This window comes from Salmo salar, chromosome 14 (genome assembly GCF_965601325.2).
Source record: "Salmo salar chromosome 14, fSalSal1, whole genome shotgun sequence".
Taxonomy (NCBI): Eukaryota; Metazoa; Chordata; class Actinopteri; order Salmoniformes; family Salmonidae; genus Salmo; species Salmo salar.
In genome coordinates this window covers 88,367,971-88,392,372 of record NC_138304.1, presented here as the reverse complement: position 1 = coordinate 88,392,372, position 24,402 = coordinate 88,367,971, and the positions used below count along the sequence as shown (strand labels likewise).

The 24,402-nt window shown below is 46.1% G+C and overlaps 1 protein-coding gene across 11 annotated transcripts in view; it reads left to right on the top strand.

Annotated features, from left to right (window-relative positions):
* Window positions 1–24,402, top strand: part of LOC106570401 (focal adhesion kinase 1) — a 211,937-nt gene that overhangs the window by 156,071 nt on the left and 31,464 nt on the right. For 8 of the 11 annotated variants that reach the window (XM_082961245.1, XM_082961244.1, XM_082961241.1 and 5 more), the window contains exons 8-13: window positions 9,469–9,609; window positions 10,639–10,716; window positions 11,644–11,751; window positions 15,788–15,905; window positions 17,875–17,905; window positions 18,629–18,702. In XM_082961245.1, coding sequence (XP_082817371.1) covers window positions 9,469–9,609; window positions 10,639–10,716; window positions 11,644–11,751; window positions 15,788–15,905; window positions 17,875–17,905; window positions 18,629–18,702 — 550 coding nt within the window. Of the gene's footprint in view, window positions 1–9,468; window positions 9,610–10,638; window positions 10,717–11,643; window positions 11,752–15,787; window positions 15,906–17,874; window positions 17,906–18,628; window positions 18,703–22,953; window positions 23,053–24,402 lie in introns of all 11 variants that reach the window. The other 3 variants (XM_082961240.1, XM_082961238.1, XM_082961237.1) reach the window with 1 other exon arrangement.

Below are 24,402 nucleotides of genomic sequence, written 5' to 3'. Positions count from 1 at the left end.
ACACACTCCAGACTCCCCACACACACCCCCACTCTGATACACATACACACTCCAGACTCCCCCACACACCCCCACTCTGACACACATACACACTCCAGACTCCCCCACACACACCCCCACTCTGACACACACACACACACACACACACTCCAGACTCCCCCACACACCCCCACTCTGATACACATACACACTCCAGACTCCCCCACACACACCCACTCTGATACACATACACACTCCAGACTCCCCCACACACACCCCCACTCTGATACACATACACACTCCAGACTCCCCCACACACACCCACTCTGATAAACATACACACTCCAGACTCCCCCACACACACCCACTCTGATACACATACACACTCCAGACTCCCCCACACACACACACCCACTCTGATACACATACACACTCCAGACTCCCCCACACACACACCCACTCTGATACACATACACACTCCAGACTCCCCCACACACACACACCCACTCTGATACACATGCACACTCCAGACTCCCCCACACACACACCCACTCTGATACACATTCACACTCCAGACTCCCCCACACACACACACTCTGATACACATACACACTCCAGACTCCCCCACACACACACCCACTCTGATACACATACACACTCCAGACTCCCCCCCACACACACACACTCTGATACACATACACACTCCAGACTCCCCCACACACACACCCACTCTGATACACATACACACTCCAGACTCCCCCACACACACACCCACTCTGATACACATACACACTCCAGACTCCCCCACACACACCCCCACTCTGATAAACATACACACTCCAGACTCCCCCACACACACCCCCACTCTGATACACATACACACTCCAGACTCCCCCACACACCCCCACTCTGATACACATACACACTCCAGACTCCCCCCCACACACACACCCACTCTGATACACATACACACTCCAGACTCCCCCACACACACACCCACTCTGATACACATACACACTCCAGACTCCCCCACACACACACACCCACTCTGATACACATACACACTCCAGACTCCCTCACACACACACACACTCTGATACACATTCACACTCCAGACTCCCCCACACACACACACTCTGATACACATACACACTCCAGACTCCCCCACACACACACCCACTCTGATACACATACACACTCCAGACTCCCCCACACACACACACCCACTCTGATACACATACACACTCCAGACTCCCCCACACACACACCCACTCTGATACACATTCACACTCCAGACTCCCCCACACACACACACTCTGATACACATACACACTCCAGACTCCCCCACACACACACCCACTCTGATACACATACACACTCCAGACTCCCCCCCACACACACACTCTGATACACATACACACTCCAGACTCCCCCACACACACACCCACTCTGATACACATACACACTCCAGACTCCCCCACACACACACCCACTCTGATACACATACACACTCCAGACTCCCCCACACACACCCCCACTCTGATAAACATACACACTCCAGACTCCCCCACACACACCCCCACTCTGATACACATACACACTCCAGACTCCCCCACACACCCCCACTCTGATACACATACACACTCCAGACTCCCCCACACACACACACCCACTCTGATACACATACACACTCCAGACTCCCCCACACACACACCCACTCTGATACACATACACACTCCAGACTCCCCCACACACACACACCCACTCTGATACACATACACACTCCAGACTCCCCCACACACACACCCACTCTGATACACATTCACACTCCAGACTCCCCCACACACACCCACTCTGATACACATACACACTCCAGACTCCGCCACACACACACCCACTCTGATACACATACACACTCCAGACTCCCCCACACACACCCCCACTCTGACACACACACATACACACTCCAGACTCCCCCACACACACCCCCACTCTGACACACATACACACTCCAGACTCCCCCACACACACCCCCACTCTGACACACACACATACACACTCCAGACTCCCCCACACACACCCCCACTCTGACACACATACACACTCCAGACTCCCCCAAACACACCCACTCTGACACACACACACACTGTTTTGATGAAGATAAATATGTTAACACATTTATTCTCGCTCCTATCCACTCCACTGGACAGAGAACATTACCTGGCAGATGGCTGAGGTCGGAGTATAACTCACTGAAAGCGTAATCAAATTAGGCAATAAAATAAATGATTGATTACACAGAGGTTGACATTTACATAATTACCATCGCCAGGTTTACAGCAGAAGCTTTCCATTTAGAGAGATGATGACAGGCTCTGCTAGAAAAAGTGGAGGGAAACGTGAGTTTAATTTGGTTTGGCACCAGAGTCAACAATGGTGTGTCCCAAATAGCACCCTGTTATCTCTAAAGTGCACTACTTTTTACTATGGACCCTAGTCAAAAGTAGTGCACTATATAGGGCACAGGTGCCAAAGTCCACGGAATGGGTTTGACATCTATGATATAGGGAAGAGGGTGCCATTCAGGATGAATCCAGTGTCAGAGGATGTCTTGTAAGTGCTTTAGAATGATGTACTTGTGTGACATTCCAACCTGTTTTACATCCAATTTGAATGGACAGCTCCACCTGATGGGTTGACTTTATGCTGGAACAGGACTCTATATGCTCAGAAATCCACTTTTTAATAGTGAATATTCTGATCTTTGTCAGGTCAAAACATCTGTTACAACTACAGTACTATAAGTTGTCTTTATGCTGTCAATGTCTTTCAAAGTACTACTTTGTATATCCCGGGGGGAACGTGCAATTAGTTTGCCTGTGCCAACATTAAAACACATCATCAAGCGTAGTCAAAAGGCATAGAATAAATACAGATTCAGAAAGATTCATCTATACACATCAGTACACTACTGTACTGTAGCAACTGTAGGCCAGCTCACTGGCCCTACTCAGCTCTGTCTCTGTCCAGGGCCCCTCCCTCCTCACCAGGGTTCTTAGGGGAGATGGAGAGATACTCTGAGCTCAGCTTCCTGTCAGGAAGGGTGGAGGGGACAAGCTCTGTGATTACTCTACATGTTACTATTATGTTCTACAGTAACTAAGACCTCCAGATAGGATCAGGGGATACATTCCTAGAATTCCGGTGTTTTCAGACCCCGTGTCTGTTAAGTGGAGTCTAAAATGCTGCATTTATAAGTTGTTGATTTTAAAAGCCAGTATGCAGACTAATAGGATAGACAGCTGTCAGCATAAGTCCTTGATGAATCAGCCTAACTCTGCAGGGAGTTGATTTACATTACATAATTGCAGTGCCATGTTTAATTAGAAGGGGTGTGTGTGTGTGTGTGTGTGTGTGTGTGTGTGTGTGTGTGTGTGTGTGTGTGTGTGTGTGTGTGTGGTGTGTGTGTGTGTGTGTGTGTGTGTGTGTGTGTGTGGTGTGTCCCAGTCAGTGTGTGTGTGTCCCAGTCAGTGTGTGTGTGTCCCAGTCAGTGTGTGTGTGTCCCAGTCAGTGTGTGTGTGTCCCAGTCAGTGTGTGTGTGTCCCAGTCAGTGTGTGTGTGTGTGTGTGTGTGTGTGTGTCCCAGTCAGTGTGTGTGTGTCCCAGTCAGTGTGTGTGTGTCCCAGTCAGTGTGTGTGTGTCCCAGTCAGTGTGTGTGTGTGTGTCCCCAGTCAGTGTGTGTGTGTGTGTCCCCAGTCAGTGTGTGTGTGTGTGTCCCAGTCAGTGTGTGTGTGTCCCAGTCAGTGTGTGTGTGTGTGTGTGTCCCAGTCAGTGTGTGTGTGTCCCAGTCAGTGTGTGTGTCTCAGTCAGTGTGTGTGTGTCCCAGTCAGTGTGTGTGTGTCTCAGTCAGTGTGTGTGTCTCAGTCAGTGTGTGTGTGTCCCAGTCAGTGTGTGTGTGTCCCAGTCAGTGTGTGTGTGTCTCAGTCAGTGTGTGTGTGTCTCAGTCAGTGTGTGTGTGTGTCCCAGTCAGTGTGTGTGTGTGTCCCAGTCAGTGTGTGTGTGTCCCAGTCAGTGTGTGTGTGTGTGTGTGTGTCTCAGTGTGTGTGTGTGTGTGTGTGTGTCTCAGTGTGTGTGTGTGTGTGTGTGTGTGTGTCTCAGTCAGTGTGTGTGTGTGTGTCCCAGTCAGTGTGTGTGTGTGTCTCAGTCAGTGTGTGTGTTTGTCCCAGTCAGTGTGTGTGTGTCCCAGTCAGCGTGTGTGTGTGTGTCTCAGTCAGTGTGTGTGTGTGTCTCAGTCAGTGTGTGTGTCCCAGTCAGTGTGTGTGTGTGTGTCTCAGTCAGTGTGTGTGTGTGTGTGTGTGTGTGTGTGTGTCCCAGTCAGTGTGTGTGTGTGTGTCTCAGTCAGTGTGTGTGTGTGTGTGTGTGTGTGTGTGTGTGTGTGTGTGTGTGTGTGTGTGTGTGTGTGTGTGTGTCCCAGTCAGTGTGCGTGTGTGTCTCAGTCAGTGTGTGTGTGTGTGTCCCAGTCAGTGTGTGTGTGTGTGTGTGTGTGTGTCCCAGTCAGTGTGTGTGTGTGTCTCAGTCAGTGTGTGTGTGTGTGTCCCAGTCAGTGTGTGTGTGTGTCCCAGTCAGTGTGTGTGTGTGTGTCCCAGTCAGTGTGTGTGTGTGTGTGTGTCTCAGTCAGTGTGTGTGTGTGTCTCAGTTAGTGTGTGTGTGTGTCTCAGTCAGTGTGTGTGTCTCAGTCAGTGTGTGTGTGTCTCAGTCAGTGTGTGTGTGTGTGTCCCAGTCAGTGTGTGTGTGTGTGTGTGTCTCAGTCAGTGTGTGTGTGTGTCTCAGTTAGTGTGTGTGTGTGTCTCAGTCAGTGTGTGTGTCTCAGTCAGTGTGTGTGTCCCAGTCAGTGTGTGTGTGTGTGTGTGTCCCAGTCAGTGTGTGTGTGTGTCTCAGTCAGTGTGTGTGTGTGTGTCCCAGTCAGTGTGTGTGTGTCTCAGTCAGTGTGTGTGTCCCAGTCAGTGTGTGTGTGTGTGTGTCTCAGTCAGTGTGTGTGTGTGTCTCAGTCAGTGTGTGTGTCCCAGTCAGTGTGTGTGTGTGTGTCTCAGTCAGTGTGTGTGTGTGTGTCTCAGTCAGTGTGTGTGTCCCAGTCAGTGTGTGTGTGTGTGTCTCAGTCAGTGTGTGTGTGTGTGTCTCAGTCAGTGTGTGTGTGTGTGTGTGTGTGTGTCTCAGTCAGTGTGTGTGTCCCAGTCAGTGTGTGTGTGTGTGTCTCAGTCAGTGTGTGTGTGTGTCTCAGTCAGTGTGTGTGTGTGTGTCCCAGTCAGTGTGTGTGTGTCTCAGTCAGTGTGTGTGTGTGTCTCAGTCAGTGTGTGTGTGTGTCTCAGTCAGTGTGTGTGTGTGTGTGTGTGTCCCAGTCAGTGTGTGTGTGTGTCCCAGTCAGTGTGTGTGTGTGTCTCAGTCAGTGTGTGTGTGTGTGTCCCAGTCAGTGTGTGTGTGTGTGTGTGTGTCTCAGTCAGTGTGTGTGTGTGTGTGTGTGTGTGTGTGTGTGTGTGTGTCTCAGTCAGTGTGTGTGTGTGTGTGTGTGTCTCAGTCAGTGTGTGTGTGTGTGTCCCAGTCAGTGAGTGTGTGTGTGTGTCTCAGTCAGTGTGTGTGTGTGTCTCAGTCAGTGTGTGTGTGTGTCTCAGTCAGTGTGTGTGTGTGTCTCAGTCAGTGTGTGTGTGTCTCAGTCAGTGTGTGTGTGTCTCAGTCAGTGTGTGTGTGTCTCAGTCAGTGTGTGTATGTGTCCCAGTCAGTGTGTGTGTGTGTCTCAGTCAGTGTGTGTGTGTGTCTCAGTCAGTGTGTGTGTGTGTCTCAGTCAGTGTGTGTGTGTGTGTGTGTGTGTGTGTGTCTCAGTCAGTGTGTGTGTGTGTCCCAGTCAGTGTGTGTGTGTGTGTGTGTGTGTGTGTGTCTCAGTCAGTGTGTGTGTGTGTCTCAGTCAGTGTGTGTGTGTGTCCCAGTCAGTGTGTGTGTGTGTCTCAGTCAGTGTGTGTGTGTGTCTCAGTCAGTGTGTGTGTGTGTCCCAGTCAGTGTGTGTGTGTGTCCCAGTCAGTGTGTGTGTGTGTCTCAGTCAGTGTGTGTGTGTGTGTGTGTCTCAGTCAGTGTGTGTGTGTGTGTGTCTCAGTCAGTGTGTGTGTGTCTCAGTCAGTGTGTGTGTGTCTCAGTCAGTGTGTGTGTGTGTCCCAGTCAGTGTGTGTGTGTGTGTCTCAGTCAGTGTGTGTGTGTGTGTGTCTCAGTGTGTGTGTGTGTGTGTGTGTCTCAGTCAGTGTGTGTGTGTGTGTCTCAGTCAGTGTGTGTGTGTGTGTGTCCCAGTCAGTGTGTGTGTGTGTGTGTGTCTCAGTCAGTGTGTGTGTGTGTCCCAGTCAGTGTGTGTGTGTGTCTCAGTCAGTGTGTGTGTGTGTCTCAGTCAGTGTGTGTGTGTGTGTCTCAGTCAGTGTGTGTGTGTGTCTCAGTCAGTGTGTGTGTGTGTGTCTCAGTCAGTGTGTGTGTGTGTGTGTCCCAGTCAGTGTGTGTGTGTCCCAGTCAGTGTGTGTGTGTCTCAGTCAGTCAGTTCGTGTGTGTCTCAGTCAGTCAGTGTGTGTGTGTCTCAGTGTGTGTGTGTGTGTCCCAGTCAGTGTGTGTGTGTCTCAGTCAGTGTGTGTGTGTGTCTCAGTCAGTGTGTGTGTGTGTCAGTCAGTGTGTGTGTGTCCCAGTCAGTGTGTGTGTGTGTCCCAGTCAGTGTGTGTGTGTGTCCCAGTCAGTGTGTGTGTGTGTCTCAGTCAGTCAGTGTGTGTGTGTCTCTCAGTGTGTGTGTGTGTCCCAGTCAGTGTGTGTGTGTCCCAGTCAGTGTGTGTGTGTCTCAGTCAGTGTGTGTGTGTGTCTCAGTCAGTGTGTGTGTGTGTCCCAGTCAGTGTGTGTGTGTCTCAGTCAGTGTGTGTGTGTCAGTCAGTGTGTGTGTGTCCCAGTCAGTGTGTGTGTGTCTCAGTCAGTGTGTGTGTGTGTCTCAGTCAGTGTGTGTGTGTCTCAGTCAGTGTGTGTGTGTCAGTCAGTGTGTGTGTGTCCCAGTCAGTGTGTGTGTGTCTCAGTCAGTGTGTGTGTGTCAGTCAGTGTGTGTGTGTCCCAGTCAGTGTGTGTGTGTCTCAGTCAGTGTGTGTGTGTGTCCCAGTCAGTGTGTGTGTGTCTCAGTCAGTGTGTGTGTGTGTCCCAGTCAGTGTGTGTGTCTCAGTCAGTGTGTGTGTGTCCCAGTCAGTGTGTGTGTGTCTCAGTCAGTGTGTGTGTGTGTGTCCCAGTCAGTGTGTGTGTGTCCCAGTCAGTGTGTGTGTGTGTCCCAGTCAGTGTGTGTGTGTGTGTGTGTGTGTGTGTCTCAGTCAGTGTGTGTGTGTCTCAGTCAGTGTGTGTGTGTGTCCCAGTCAGTGTGTGTGTGTGTGTGTGTGTGTGTGTGTCTCAGTCAGTGTGTGTGTGTGTCCCAGTCAGTGTGTGTGTGTCTCAGTCAGTGTGTGTGTGTGTGTCCCAGTCAGTGTGTGTGTGTCCCAGTCAGTGTGTGTGTGTGTCCCAGTCAGTGTGTGTGTGTGTGTGTGTGTGTGTGTCTCAGTCAGTGTGTGTGTGTCTCAGTCAGTGTGTGTGTGTGTCCCAGTCAGTGTGTGTGTGTCTCAGTCAGTGTGTGTGTGTGTGTCCCAGTCAGTGTGTGTGTGTGTGTGTGTGTGTGTGTGTCCCAGTCAGTGTGTGTGTGTGTGTGTGTGTCTCAGTCAGTGTGTGTGTGTGTGTCTCAGTCAGTGTGTGTGTGTGTCTCAGTCAGTGTGTGTGTGTGTGTCTCAGTCAGTGTGTGTGTGTGTCCCAGTCAGTGTGTGTGTGTGTCTCAGTCAGTGTGTGTGTGTGTCTCAGTCAGTGTGTGTGTGTGTGTGTGTGTGTGTCTCAGTCAGTGTGTGTGTGTCTCAGTCAGTGTGTGTGTGTCTCAGTCAGTGTGTGTGTGTCCCAGTCAGTGTGTGTGTGTCCCAGTCAGTGTGTGTGTGTCCCAGTCAGTGTGTGTGTGTCCCAGTCAGTGTGTGTGTGTGTCTCAGTCAGTGTGTGTGTGTGTGTGTGTGTCTCAGTCAGTGTGTGTGTGTGTGTCTCAGTCAGTGTGTGTGTGTGTCTCAGTCAGTGTGTGTGTGTGTGTCTCAGTCAGTGTGTGTGTGTGTCCCAGTCAGTGTGTGTGTGTGTCTCAGTCAGTGTGTGTGTGTGTCTCAGTCAGTGTGTGTGTGTGTGTGTGTGTGTGTCTCAGTCAGTGTGTGTGTGTCTCAGTCAGTGTGTGTGTGTCTCAGTCAGTGTGTGTGTGTCCCAGTCAGTGTGTGTGTGTCCCAGTCAGTGTGTGTGTGTCCCAGTCAGTGTGTGTGTGTGTCCCAGTCAGTGTGTGTGTGTGTCTCTGTGTGTGTGTGTGTGTGTGTGTGTGTGTGTGTGTGTGTGTGTGTGTGTGTGTGTGTGTGTGTGTGTGTGTGTGTGTGTGTGTGTGTGTGTGTGTGTGTGTGTGTGTGTGTGTGTGTGTGTGTCTCAGTCAGTGTGTGTGTGTCTCAGTCAGTGTGTGTGTGTGTCTCAGTCAGTGTGTGTGTGTGAGTCCCAGTCAGTGTGTGTGTGTGTGTCTCAGTCAGTGTGTGTGTGTGTGTGTCTCAGTCAGTGTGTGTGTGTGTCTCAGTCAGTGTGTGTGTGTGTCTCAGTCAGTGTGTGTGTGTGTCTCAGTCAGTGTGTGTGTGTGTGTGTGTGTGTGTGTGTGTGTGTGTGTGTCTCAGTCAGTGTGTGTGTGTGTCTCAGTCAGTGTGTGTGTGTGTCTCAGTCAGTGTGTGTGTGTGTCAGTCAGTGTGTGTGTGTGTCTCAGTCAGTGTGTGTGTGTGTGTCAGTCAGTGTTTAGTAATAGTGTCAACATCAGCTGTCATTAAAGCACGATGTCTCATGCATGTTTAATGGAGTTTAAACTCACTGGCCGTGTAATGGACGACAGTGTCACTATTGACCCGGTCACATTGATCAGGCCAACAGCTCCGCTAGTCTCTGAACTGGTTCAACTCTGAACTGGTCTCTCTCACTCACTCGTGTGTACTAAATGGCACCCTATTCCCTTCACCCATTGGGCTCTGGTCAAAGTAAGGGCCACTATATTGGGAATAGGGTGCAATTTGGGACACAACCCCCCAGTCCCCTGCTATGACTCTAATTGGCATGACACTCAATATATATTCTCCAATCAATAGGATTATCAATATCATTCAATTCTTTCTCACAGAGGTACAGTGTATTAAAGTGATGGACAGCTTTTTTAATGTGGCGTTCTGGGATTCTGAAGGGGTAAGACAGTTCAGTCATGTTATACACTTTAAGAATCAATGGCTATATATCATTACTTTAAAACCCCTTCGAATGGATGTACTAATTCTAATTCTAAAGTAATACACTATATAAGGAATAGGGTGCCATGTGAGACATGTGGGTCTGCCTGTCTAGTAACTACCCTCTCCCTCTCTGCCAGGCCAAAACCCTGCGGAAGCTGATTCAGCAGACCTTCAAACAGTTTGCCAACATGAATGATGACCAGAGCATCCTCAAGTTCCTGGAGATTCTGGCGCCCGTCTACAGATATGATAAGGAGTGTTTTAAATGTGCTCTCGGGGTAGGCTGAATTTCACTTGATTACATGTTTTCTTCTGGGTTTCAAATAAAACATATAGCGTCAAGATGAACATTTTAAGAATCCCAGAGAATGACTCGTACTGAACACGACTGAACTCATACTGAACACGACTGAACTCGTACTGAACACGACTGAACTCATACTGAACACGACTGAACTCATACTGAACACGACTGAACTCGTACCGAACACGACTGAACTCGTACTGAACACGACTGAACTCATACTGAACACGACTGAACTCGTACTGAACACGACATACCGAACACGACTGAACTCGTACTGAACATGACTGAACTCATACTGAACACGACTGAACTCATACTGAACACGACTGAACTCATACTGAACACGACTGAACTCATACTGAACACGACTGAACTCATACTGAACACGACTGAACTCATACTGAACACGACTGAACTCATACTGAACACGACTGAACTCATACTGAACACGACTGAACTCGTACTGAACACGACTGAACTCATACTGAACACGACTGAACTCGTACTGAACACGACTGAACTCGTACTGAACACGACTGAACTCGTACCGAACACGACTGAACTCGTACTGAACACGACTGAATGTGTTGTACTTGTTTTCTCAGTAATTCTTCGGTAGTTAGGTGTGTTTTTCTTAGACAGTGGAGTAATGCCTGGGATATTCTGGTTGTATTTGGGTGGGTTTTGTCTGCATCTCTGTAGCTTAAATAAAAAATGACCAGGTTCATAGTGCCCCCTACTGGCTAGAAGGAAAACAACAGTTGTTGTTTTTTGTTTCCCAGCAATGACAAGACATGGTAACAATTACTCTAGCATTCCCTCAGATCTACTTCAATCAGTTCAAATTATGTAGCAGATGTGTTTTCATGGTTATGAGTTGGCACTTTGAATCCGACAGATTGAACTCTCAACTTAAATGTCATTGTGTGTGTGTGTCGCTCTTTTCCTCTTGTTGATTTGTGACTTTGTTTTTCTCTCCATCTTCCTTTCCTCCTGACAGTTGAGCTGGGTCATCCAAGTAGAGCTAGCCATTGGACCTGAGGAAGGCATTAGCTACCTTACAGACAAGGGTTCGACTGTGAGTCGTAAATGTTCATTTCATCTCCACACAAACAAGCACAGCCATTACAGTTGCACAACTTATATAGTTTTGACTGAAACTAAAGACGTCAAACTAAAGATATTTAGGACATATGGTGTGGTTTCCTTCGAAGAACAGCTGTCCGTCACTTAGCTGGAACCAAACACTACTTGTAACCTAGGAGCTGGTCTCTCTTCTATCTCCTCACTATACAATATCTATCTGCCCTGAAATATTGGCATGAATGAACTGGGATTTTCAAAGAGTATTTCTGATCATTTTCATGTTGTCCTCAGGGGCTGAGGTAATGAAACGTCTGTCTGTCTGTCTGTCTGTCTGTGAGTCTGTCTGTCTGTCTGTGAGTCTGTCTGTCTGTCTGTGAGTCTGTCTGTCTGTCTGTGAGTCTGTCTGTCTGTCAGTGAGTCTGTCTGTCTGTCAGTGAGTCTGTCTGTCAGTGAGTCTGTCTGTCAGTGAGTCTGTCTGTCAGTGAGCCAGTCTGTCAGTGAGTCAGTCTGTCAGTCTGTCAGTCAGTCAGTCAGTCAGTGAGTGAGTGAAAATCTTCCCAAAATGGCCCAAGGATTTTTGTTGTTTTTACCCATCAAACTGGGGGTATCAGATGTGTTGCTTGTTATATCACCGTGAGCCATGGCTTTGAGAGGTTCGTTCTGGAAGCCTCTCGTTCAAAGGATACACCAAAAACATCCCTCTCAACAACAAAAAATGTGCAGCTTGAAATGGAATGTTTTCACTGAACGAAAAGATGGATAACACAAAATACAGCTTCCTGAGAAATACTGTGACCATTTTAAAGTTCAAATGGAATCATCATTACTTTAGCAATCATCTGAAATGTTGTACATTAACATGTATTTTGCTCTCTTGCTTGCACTTTAATGAATTGATTGATTGATTCCTCTTCTCCAGCCAACACACCTGGCCAACTTCACCCAGGTGCAGACCATTGGATACTCCGTCATGGAGGACAAGGAGAGGAAGGGCATGCTGCAGCTCAACGTGGCCGGTGCTGCTGAGGTACCAATCAACCATTTCATATTAACCCTTACATTACCATGAGGTTGTACATGATGCATTCAACATGAGTAAATGTGCACACATTGATATAACTTTGTGAATAGTGCTAATTTGACCAAATATTAGATCACTTTGTTTCAGCCAAGTCCCCCCTCCCCCCTCTCTGTATGTACTCATATTGTGTTTTTATTGACATTTTCCTTTGTGTCAATATCTGCTTTCAATTTACTACTATTGGAAGTGGAAGTAGCATGTGAAACATGGCTTTCTTGGGATGGGTTTTTCAGTTAGCAGAACAGTGGACATAAGTGTTCCATTTACAAATGGTTCCACATAGAGGTCTTCCTGTTGGGGATTACTTTTACTGTAACACACATTCATTCACTCTGGGCTCCCCCCTGTATGAATGGACCCTTTCATTTGTGATGGGCTGGTCATAGAGGATTATTATAGTATTGTGTTACTACTCTGTCTGCCATAGAGGATTATTATAGTATTGTGTTACTACTCTGTCTGCCATAGAGGATTATTATAGTATTGTGTTACTACTCTGTCTGCCATAGAGGATTATTATAGTATTGTGTAACTACTCTGTCTGTCATAGAGGATTATTATAGTATTGTGTTACTACTCTGTCTGTCATAGAGGATTATTATAGTATTGTGTTACTACTCTGTCTGTCAGTCAGCGGTAGTGCATAGCACATGTCCCAAATGGCACCCTATTCCCTGTATAGTGCACAACTTTTGACCAAAGCCATATGCGCCCTAGACCAAAGTAGTGCACTATAAAGGGAATAGGGTGCCATCTTGGACGCAGGCCAGGAGTAAGATGTGGCGGGTGGTAAAGTGAGGAACACAGCCACAGTGCTATACTGTAGTCATCTGTTCACTGTGGTACAGTGGGGGGAAAAAAGTATTTGATCCCCTGCTGATTTTGTACGTTTGCCCACTTACAAAGAAATGATCAGTCTATAATTTTAATGGTAGGTTTATTTGAACAGTGAGAGACAGAATAACAACTAAAAAATCCAGAAAAACGCATGTCAAAAATGTTATAAAATGATTTGCATTTTAATGAGGGAAATAAGTATTTGACCCCTCTGCAAAACATGACTTAGTACTTGGTGGCAAAACCCTTGTTGGCAAACACAGAGGTCAGACGTTTCTTGTAGTTGGCCACCAGGTTTGCACACATCTCAGGAGGGATTTTGTCCCACTCCTCTTTGCAGATCTTCTCCAAGTCATTAAGGTTTCGAGGCTGACGTTTGGCAACTCGAAACCTTCAGCTCCCTCCACAGATTTTCTATGGGATTAAGGTCTGGAGACTGGCTAGGCCACTCCAGGACCTTAATGTGCTTCTTCTTGAACCACTCCTTTGTTGCCTTGGCCGTGTGTTTTGGGTCATTGTCATGCTGGAATGCCCATCCACGACCCATTTTTAATGCCCTGGCTGAGGGAAGGAGGTTCTCACCCAAGATTTGACGGTACATGGCCCCGTCCATCGTCCCTTTGATGCGGTGAAGTTGTCCCCTTAGTAGAAAAACACCCCCAAAGCAAAGTGTTTCCACCTCCATGTTTGACGGTGGAGATGGTGTTCTTGGGGTCATATGCAGCATTCCTCCTCCTCCAAACACGGCGAGTTGAGTTGATGTCAAAGAGCTCCATTTTGGTCTTATCTGACCACAACACTTTCACCAGTTGTCCTCTGAATCATTCAGATGTTCATTGGCAAACTTCAGACGGGCATGTATATGTGCTTTCTTGAGCAGGGGGACCTTGCGGGCGCTGCAGGATTTCAGTCCTTCACGGCGTAGTGTGTTACCACACTACGCCGTGAACTATGGTCCCAGCTGGGACTATGGTCCCAGCTGCCTTGAGATCATTGACAAGATCCTCCCGTGTAGTTCTGGGCTGATTCCTCACCGTTCTCATGATCATTGCAACTCCACAAGGTGAGATCTTGCATGGAGCCCCAGGCCGAGGGATATTGACAGTTCTTTTGTGTTTCTTCCATTTGTGAATAATCGCACCAACTGTTGTCACCTTCTCACCAAGCTGCTTGGGGATGGTCTTGTAGCCCATTCCAGCCTTGGGAAAGTCTACAATCTTGTCCCTGACATCCTTGGAGAGCTCTTTGGTCTTGGCCATGGTGGAGAGTTTGGAATCTGATTAATTGATTGCTTCTGTGGACAGGTGTCTTTTTTACAGGTAACAAGCTGCGGTTAGGAGCACTCCCTTTAAGAGTGTGCTCCTAATCTCAGCTCGTTACCTGTATAAAAGACACCTGGGAGCCAGAAATCTTTCTGATTGAGAGGGGGTCAAATACTTATTTCCCTCATTAAAATGCAAATCAATTTATAACATTCTGACATGTGTTTTTCTGGATATTTTTGTTGTTGTCTCTCACTGTTCAAATAAACCTACCATTACAATTATAGATCATTTCTTTGTAAGTGGGCAAACGTACAAAATCAGCAGGGGATCAAATACTTTTTTCCCCCACTGTATTACTGTTGTTATGAATCAGCACAGGAATAAGGAAGGAAGTTATGTCAGTGGAATACATGGATATTGTGTGTGTGTTTGTGTGTTAGTGAGCCTGTAGTGTGTGTGTCTGTGTGTCTGCAGTGTGTGTGCGTGCGTGTGTGTCTGCAGTGTGTGTACGCACACACACTGCAGACACACACACACACTACAGACAGGCAGCGTGTGTGTCTGCAGTATGTGTGCGTGTGTGTGTCTGCAGTGTGTGTGTGCTGTGTGTGTCTGCGTGTGTCTGCAGCGTGTGTGCGTGTGTCTGTCTGCAGTGCGTGTGTGTGTCTGCAGTGCATGTGTGTGTCTGCAGTGTGTGTTTGTGTGTGTCTGCAGTGTGTGTTTGTGTGTGTCTGCAGTGTGTGTTTGTGTGTGTCTGCAGTGTGTGTTTGTGTGTGTCTGCAGTGTGTGTTTGTGTGTGTCTGCAGTGTGTGTGTCTGCAGTGTGTGTGTCTGCAGTGTGTGTGTGTGTGTCTGCAGTGTGTGTTTGTGTGTGTCTGCAGTGTGTGTGTGTGTGTCTGCAGTGTGTGTGTGTGTGTCTGCAGTGTGTGTTTGTGTGTCTGCCGTGTGTGTTTGTGTGTCTTCAGTGTGTGTGTGTGTGTCTTCAGTGTGTGTGTGTGTGTGTGTATGTGAGTGTCTGCAGTGTGTGTTTGTGTGTCTGCCGTGTGTGTGTCTGCAGTGTGTGTGTCTGCAGTGTGTGTGTGTGCGTGTGTGTGTGTGTGTGTGTGTGTGTCTGCAGTGTATGTGTGTGTGTCTGCAGTGTATGTGTGTGTGTCTGCAGTGTGTGTGTGTCTGCAGTGTGTGTGTGTGTGTGTGTGTGTGTGTGTGTGTGTGTGTGTGTGTGTGTGTGTGTGTGTGTGTGTGTGTGTGTGCAGTGTGTGGGGGTGTAATGTGTGTGTGCGCGTCTGAGGTGTGTGTGTGTGTGTGTGTGCGCGTCTGCAGTGTGTTTGTGTGTGTGTGTCTGCAGTGTGTGTCTGCAGCATGTGTGTGTACGCGTCTGTAGTGTGTGTGTGTGTGTGTACGTGTCTGCAGTGTGTGTGTGTGTGTGTGTGTGCGTGTGTGTGTCTGCAGTGCGTGTGTGTGTCTGCAGTGTGTGTGTGGGTGTGTGCATCTGCAGTGTGTGTGTGTGTCTGCAGTGTGTGTGTGGGTGTGTGCATCTGCAGTGTGTGTGTGTGTCTGTAGTGTGTCTGTAGTGTGTGTGTGTGTGTGTGTGTGTGTGTGTGTGTGTGTCTGTAGTGTGTGTGTGTGTGTGTGTGTGTCTGTAGTGTGTGTGTGTGTCTGTAGTGTGTGTGTGTGTCTGTGTCTGTGTGTGTGTGTGTATGTTTGAGACAAATGCGGAGTTCCCCCTACAGTGTTTGTGTGATGGGAGGGGGCAGCTGGCAGCCCCAGGCAGAGCAGAACAGTCTGTCTGTCCGTCCCTCCCTCTGTCATTCCCTCTGTCCGTCCCTCTGTCCATGCTGGTAATAATGAGTCTTTGTGGGCTGCTGTTGCCTGTGTCCCCAGCCTCTCACAGTGACCACGCCGTCACTCACCACAGCTGAAAATATGGCCGACCTCATAGACGGCTACTGTCGCCTGGTAAACGGAGTCACCCAGTCCTTCATCATACGGCCGCAGAAAGGTACATCTTCCTCACACACACATACACACACTGTCTCAAAAACACACTAAGAAGTGTACTTGTGTATGTTTGGTAGCTTGTGTTTACTAGATGGTTTTCAAGACACACACACACACACTATCTCAGAAAGATAGTAGTTTACATTTGAGTTTGAGTTGTTTTGCTGCTGACATGGTTAGGTAAGTCTCACACACTGTCTGAAAAAGATACTTCTACTAAGAAGTATTACTGTAGTTGAAGTGTTTGGGTTTATGAGTGTTGATATTACTTGGTTTTCTAGATTGCGTTATGGTCACAGATTCACTCTGCCTTGGGTGATGTTGTCATTTGAGTCTAAATGGACTGCATTGTATTAGGCAATCACCATAACAGTAGGGAGTAGTGGGATTTCTTTCTGTTTACAAGGTTTCCAGTTGTAGCTTGATTTGGAATCATGTATTGTTTTGTTATGGTCATGACTGCCCTGATTTGTTTAGTAGTTGAATTCACTTTCAATTCCTTTATCAGTCTGAGAGAGATCTGGTATTTTCAACAAACATCTAGTCTTTTCTCGAGCAGTAAAGCATTAGAGATCTGTTTTTTGGGAGGGGCGTTATTAAGCCTTTTTTGGAGTTGGACTGTCTGCTTTTTCCTGTGTGGGGGGAGGGGAGCAGGGGAACAGTTCAAACAGGCTACTTCTCTCCTGTGTTTGTGATTTTCCCCTAATTTTATATTTTAGTCATTTAGCAGTGTGACTTACAGTAGTGAGTGCATACAGTTTTCATACTTTTTCACATTGGTCCCCCGTGGGAGTCGAACAACCCAACAACCCTAGCATTACAAGCACCAGTGCTTTACCAACTGAGCCACACGGGACCGACTCCACCGCTTCCTTTTTATTTCATATTTTTTTAGTGGGTAGATCAGATTTAATATTGCAGATAGAGTGTAGCTTCCAGCAATGTAATTGTCTGCATCATTTCCAATCCCTCATATATTTTTGGGGTGAATATATGTATAAAATATACATATATTTTCCTTTATTATTTTCCCCTAACCCTACCATCCTAATTGGAGTAAACTAATGGACAACAGCACTTAGGCTTCTACTCCCAGTTTATACATACTAGTTACATTTGACAGACACTATTTTACAATAGTTCTCTTTTGTTTGTTTTTATTCCCCTCCTTCCGGTCCACTGAACCCCTCCCATCTATCTCTGAACACCATCCATTTGTTTTTTTTATTTGTCATATATTTTTCAACTGTGCTGTGATGTTTCACAAAAATTCTGAACCTTTCTATTCTCATAGATTTAATAGATTGTAAATTAAAGATAAATATTTTAGCTAAGAGTATTATTATATTATTGATCGATTGACTATGACTTTTTAAATCACCCAGCAGTGCTATTTGCAGAGTTAGCTCCAAGTAAATGTTGCAATTCTTCAGCCATTCCTAAACCTGCGACCAAAAACAAGCTACATATGGACAAAACAAAACAAATGATCTAATCATTCTGTCTCTTCACAGCAAAATCAGCAGAACTGGGATAGTTGTATCCCCCAAATATATAACATTTTATTAGTTGTGAGAATTTTGTATAATCATTTAAATTGAAAAACTCACATTTTGGAATCCCGCATCGTTTTGTGTAAATTCATAAACCATGTGCCATGGAATCGGTACATTAAAAATCTATTCCCAACTATTTTGCAATCTATATGGTAGAGCTGTCCATTTTTTGGTCCTTAAATGAAACCGGTATACTTTTTTATTTATCACAATTTTCTTTAGCCAATTTTGGTCTTTTAATGCGAGGCCGACAGACAAGTTCCTTATTTTCTCCCCCTTCCACTTGCCTCTTCCTTGGTTATAGAGATAATACTTTCACTTGGATTTTTGTATTCTGGTATTCAAAATGAGGATGTCTTCAATTGCTTTACGCTATATGCTTTGCTTAACAATATCTCTCATCTGTATTTTCAGAGGGAGAGAGAGCACTGCCTTCAATCCCCAAGTAAGTATCTGCCATACACTAAATGATTTGTCAATGGGTATACTTTGAATGTTCATTCACGTAAAAATGATATATGATGGTGTTAACATAAAGAGCTGTGTAAGAAACAAACAAACAAGAATGCGAAAAAAAATCATCTGCTCAGTAAATCTATTTGTAGGAGCCTTAGCGTCAGACCTCTGTTTCCTCTCCATGCTATAATTACTGGACATGAGGTAATTCAGGGAAATCAGTTGACTAGTCAGAACTAGTGTTAGAGAGGTGTTTTCCACAATCACACCTTCTCACTCTCGCTCTTTTAAAAACCCACTCAAGACAGTTCTGGGGCAGAATCCTGATAAATAGTTCTCTACAGTAGGATTTTCTCAGAATATCTCCTCCCTATTCCCCTCCTATTGGTCCAGCACCTCCACACTAGATCCTTCCAAGACTGTTCTGTTCTCCTATTGGTCCAGCACCTCCACACTAGATCCTTCCAAGACTGTTCTGTTCTCTTATTGGTTCAGCACCTCCACACTAGATGCTTCCAAGAAGAAGAGTGGCTCAGTGGAGGAGAATGATACTCAGCATATTGTGGATGTTTTCCACATAGCCCCAGAGATTATTTTCAGGAATATGCTGGATCCTCCTGGAGTTGCTGTGGATGCTGTTGATTTACTTGCTGGTTTTAGATTAGGGAATTTCTCATGTTAATCCTCTCTGTCTCCAACCTTTACCCTTCAGGGTGCCCAACAATGAGAAGAGGATAGTAGAGGGGGTGGTCCGGAGCGCCGGGGTGCGTGCCATCTCTGTCTCAGGTAAGAGATCTGTGCCTCCTCAACATCTCTGACTGTTTTACTGTACTGGATATAGCTGGGCTATTGATGGAAGTCCATATATGGGCGGCTACGGGAGAAAATATGACCATGCTTTTTTATCATATAATCCCAGTCAAGATAATTCCAGATGCTTCCTGTCCATTGATCTGTAAAGCCACTGGATATTATTACATATTAGATATCTAATACATAACCCATCATATGAAATCCCTTACTTGGATGTGTGTGGGTATTGGGGTTTAATGATGCTCAATGATGGATAAACAGGCTATTATACTTTAGCCATTTATGAAAAGCGGGCAGAATTGATCTGATTTAGGCCTAGTCTCTGTCAGCTCTAGTCTTTGTTGTTGATCCTAAGATATAGATGGTTAGTGCAATCACAGGACATGTTAAGCTTTCTCCACCGATTATTTCTGTAAGAGCAAGCACAGATGCCGGGCGTGTGTGTGGTGGTAACAGGAAATCAATTCAGCATGATAAGTAATGGTGAAGCTGAGTAATTCGGGGCTGAAGGGCTGTAACACCATGGCGGATAATAAACATCATCTGCTGAGACAAACAGTCCAGGGACAGGTCAGATTTAAGCTGTCCCAAATGGCACCATATTCCCTACATAGTAGTACACTATGTAGTAGTAGTACACTATGTAGGGAATATGGTGCCTTTTGGGATGCAACCTTAACATGCCTGTGGATTAGGGGGAGTCAGTGCTAAGGAGATGGGGAGGACGGGAGGGGATTGGTGGGTTGAGGAGGTTAACGGGGGCAGCAGGTGCCTCTACCTCTCTCTTCCCCAGTCTATCTCTATCTCTCTCTCCCTCTATTACTCTATCTCTCTCTCTCTTCCCCAGTCTATCTCTATCTCTCTCTCCCTCCCCTTCTCCCTCTATTACTCTATCCCTCTCTCTCTTCCCCAGTCTATCTCTATCTCTCTCTCCCTCCCCTTCTCCCTCTATTACTCTATCTCTCTCTCTCTTCCCCAGTCTATCTCTATCTCTCTCTCCCTCCCCTTCTCCCTCTATTACTCTATCCCTCTCTCTCTTCCCCAGTCTATCTCTATCTCTCTCTCCCTCCCCTTCTCCCTCTATTACTCTATCCCTCTCTCTCTTCCCCAGTCTATCTCTATCTCTCTCTCCCTCCCCTTCTCCCTCTATTACTCTATCCCTCTCTCTCTTCCCCAGTCTATCTCTATCTCTCTCTCCCTCCCCTTCTCCCTCTATTACTCTATCCCTCTCTCTCTTCCCCAGTCTATCTCTATCTCTCTCTCCCTCCCCTTCTCCCTCTATTACTCTATCCCTCTCTCTCTTCCCCAGTCTATCTCTATCTCTCTCTCCCTCCCCTTCTCCCTCTATTACTCTATCTCTCTCTCTCTTCCCCAGTCTATCTCTATCTCTCCCTCCCAATCTCTCTCCCCCTCTCTTTCCCTCCATCCCACTGCCTCTCTCTCTTTCCCAGTCTATCTCTATCTCTCCCTCCCGCTCTCTCTCTCCCCCTCCATCCCTCTTCCTCTCTCTCTTTCCCAGTCTATCTCTCCCACCCTATCTCTCTCCCTCTCTCTTTCCCTCCATCCCTCTGCCTCTCTCTTTTCCCCAGTCTATTTCTATTTATCTTCCTCCTTATCTCTCTCTCCCGCTCTCTCTCTCCCCCTCCATCCCTCTGCCTCTCTCTCTTTCCCAGTCTATCTCTATCTCTCCCTCCCTATCTCGCTCCCGCTCTCTCTCTCCCCCTCCATCCCTCTGCCTCTCTCTCTTTCCCAGTCTATCTCTATCTCTCTTTCTCTTCTTTATCTCCTAAATGTCAGAGGACTGTGATGGAACTGCTGAATGTTAATAGCCTGGGGGCTCCAGTGACAGACAGATTAAGGCCTGATTGAAGGGGTTGGCCAGAGCCCTGTTAACTGACCAGAGGTTAGGGGTGTAGAGAGTCAGACATTATGGTATCAAAGAGATGCTTGTTTACTATGCTGCGGAGAGCCTGGCACTGAGGTTGGGAGGTTCAGAGGGTGACATAGGGTGTCATTAAATGTCATAGGGTTTCATCAAATGTCCTAGGGTGTCATTAAATGTCATAGGGTGTCATTAAATGTCATTAAAGTGTCATAGGGTGTCATTAAAGTGTCATAGGGTGTCATTAAGTACCATAGGGTATCATAGGATGCCATTAAAGTGTCATTAAATTGTCATCGGGTGTCATTGGTGCCATAGGGTGTCATTAAAGGGCCCTAGGGTGTCATTAAATGTCATAGGGTGTCATTAAAATGTCATAGGGTGTCATTAAGTATCATAAGGTGTCATTAAATGTCATTAAAGTGTCATAGGGTGTCATTAAAGCGTCATAGGGTGTCATTAAGTATCAAAGGGTGTCATTAAGTATCATAAGGTGTCATTAAGTATCATAGGGTGTCATTAAGTATCATAGGGTGTCATAGGGTGTCATAAGGTGTCATAAGGTGTCATTAAGTATCATTAAAGTGTCATAGGGTGTCATTAGGGTGTCATTCAAGTGTCATAGGGTGTCATTAAGTATCATAAGGTGTCATTAAGTATCATTAAAGTGTCATAGGGTGTCATTAAGTATCATAGGGTGTCATTAAGTATCATAGGGTGTCATTAAGTATCATAGGGTGTCATTAAAGTGTCATAGGGTGTCATTAGTGCCATATGGTGTCATTAACTGCCATAGGGTGTTATAGGGTGTCATTGAGTCTCATAAGGTTTCAATAAATGTCATAGGGTATTAGTGTCACAGGGTATCTAAGGATTCCTCAGCTCTCAAGGAGTAGGTGAGTCAGTCATAGGGAACTATGACTCCCTGTGGCTCAGTTGGTAGAGCATGGTGTTTGCAATGGTGTTTGCAATGCCAGGGTTGTGGGTTCGATTCCCACGGGGGGCCAGTATGAAAAAAAAAAAAAAAATGTATGAAATGAATTTAAATGTATGCATAAGTCGCTCTGGATAAGAGCGTCTGCTAAATGACTAAAATGTAAATGTAACTATTATTTGATTGTAGCTACACGGTAATATGAAGGTTGAGAGGTGTTGTATTCACTGATAGTATAATCCACATATTTGGTTTAGAGTTTACTGGTGTGTTTCAGACTATATGGTTGGATGGTGTTTGGGCATATTCTCACAGTAGGCCTATTTAACACACTTGTTTAAATGAAGTTCTTGAAACAAACCACGGGATAAGTCTACTCTCTACTACTATCAGTAAATAATAGTAATACTGGTAGTTTCAGTTGCAGGCTATGTGAAACTGTTTTAGTTATTTTTTGTGAATATGTTTTAGCAATTTATTCAGACAGTTAAGAAGATCAGAGGGGGAGACAGGCAAGGTGGGGGTGTTCGAACCCCGGTGTCCGGTGGGGAGTTGGATATGAGACTTATGCTGAGAAGTGTTACAATGACACCACAGCTCTGCACTTGATCGTTTTTTCGATATATGGCTGAAAGCTCCAGTGAAGATACATGAAGTGTTTGTGTTTATGTTCTGAGACGGTCCGAGTTCCGTGTTTACACCAGTTCTCCCTGATACCATCCATCAATGTTATTTCTCAGAAAGAGGTCAGAGAGAAATTCCCTTAGGGACAGCAGCAGCTTGCTGCTCGCACAAATCCAATATATTTAACTGAATTAATTCCATATGTGTCATTGTACAGTTGTACACAAGACCTTTTGTAGAAGTGGAAATCAATTCCTTAGCCCTGGCTGACATATCGGGCATAGAATAGTGAAGGACTTATTACTATGCTGTTGATTGAAATGCAGAATTGCCATAATTTGAGTGAGGCTATAGTTCCCCTGTCGGTATAGGAAAGAAGAGATTTATTCATATTATTATTGACGTATTTCATGTCGTTTCATAACAGACGTGTCATGACAGAGTGGTGGTGTAAATGGATATGTAGCATTTTGTCTGTAATATGGGGAAAGCTTCGGACACCATCACACCTACATTTATCACTGCTTAACATATACACAAATGCTGTCTGCTGCTCAATGTGTGTTCTGTGGTGTTGGGTGAAGTTTCCCCTAGACGCTAATCTTGGGTCAGTTTTGCATTTTCCCCACTAATGGTAAAAGTTAGGATTGAGGGAGGGGAAGCTGATTCTAGATCTGTACCTAGGAGAAACTTCACCCCGGAGCTGTTTCTGTCAGAAGAACTATTAGTCTCTTTTTCTCACCATCTCTCCCGCTCTCTCATCCCTCTCTCTGATTGGCTGAAGATTCTGTGAACTCTGTGACCCCGACGCCTCCTAAACCTGCTAAAGCCAGGCGCTTTCTCCTTCCTTTCGTCTTCTGTTCCCATGACTCTCCGCCAAAGGGTACCACTGCTCTGATTGGCTGACTCGACTGACTCTGCTTTCTGTTTTGCTCTGACTAACCCTGTCTGCCCCACTGTCCCCAAATTCCCCCACACTCACACAACACGTGTGTAGGGGATATAGGGGAACTGGGGGGAGGAAACTTTAGCTGAACGAAAGTTCTGGTGTGAAGTGCACTAAAATCTCTCTAAAATGACTGACAAAGCAACACCTACAACGGCCAAACAGAACTAGCCTGGCGGGAAAAAGTTTGAGAAACTGTGTTAAAAGGGAACATGTCTAGTGAATGAGATGAAGTACATACCCTATCCCTGACGTGTCTGAGAATAAAAAACATTGAAACTGATCCAGTTTTCCAAGACAGTGAGTCCCCATTTTAAGTCCCCATTTTATTTTCCAGGAAGCGTGTCGTCTGCTGATTGTAGTCGAGCCATGGCCCGCAAATCAGTAGAGGTTGCATCCCAATGGCACCCCATTCCCTATATAATGCACTACTTTTGACCTGAGCCCTATGGGTCTTGGTTAAAAGTAGTGCACTACATAGGGAATAGGGTGCCATTTGGGATGTATATAGAGACTGATCTGGGCTGATGGCTGTATCTGGGCTGATGTCGCAGGGATCTGGTTGGTCCACAGCCAGGTTCACGATGCTGTAAGCATCAGACCACCAGACTCTTAAAGACACACTTTAATAGCTGTACATCTAATTTAACAACCATCTGTTTATATTGCTAAAATGACACCAGTGATTTATATGTCCCTATCATTTTAGGTCGATTTTGCCAAACTGAGTTTATGCCCTTGAACAAGGATAATGTGTCAAAAAAAACTAACAAAGTTAACCAATACTGACTTCTGGACATGTGACTTCTGTCCTGCCCACTGTCACCTGTTTAACAGCTTTGTATTGGTCCACGCTTTTGTCGCAGCTGTTTAACAGCTTCCTATTAGCTCACGTTCCTGTCCGTCACAGTGGCCCATGGTAAGGATAGCCAATGAACTCCAATGACCCCCTTCCGAAGTACACTACTCTGGCTGTCCCCTCAACCAAACTGAATCAAGTTCCACACATTCCAACGACAGACTAATTCAATTTAAAGTAGAAGCTTAGAAAATAAAATACTTTCCCACTTATACTGAATAAAAGCATGGATTGGATACACTTGTGAAATTCCCAGTCCCTGCTTGTTTTGAGGCAGTGTGGGGTGTCACGGTAACAATTATTAAACCCATTTTGAATTAATTATACTGTGTCTTTATACTTTTCATATCTTTCTATGGTGTGTAACTCTCTTTCTCTCCCTCTCCCTTCCTCCCTCTCTCCCTTCCTCTCTCTCCCTCCCTCTCTCT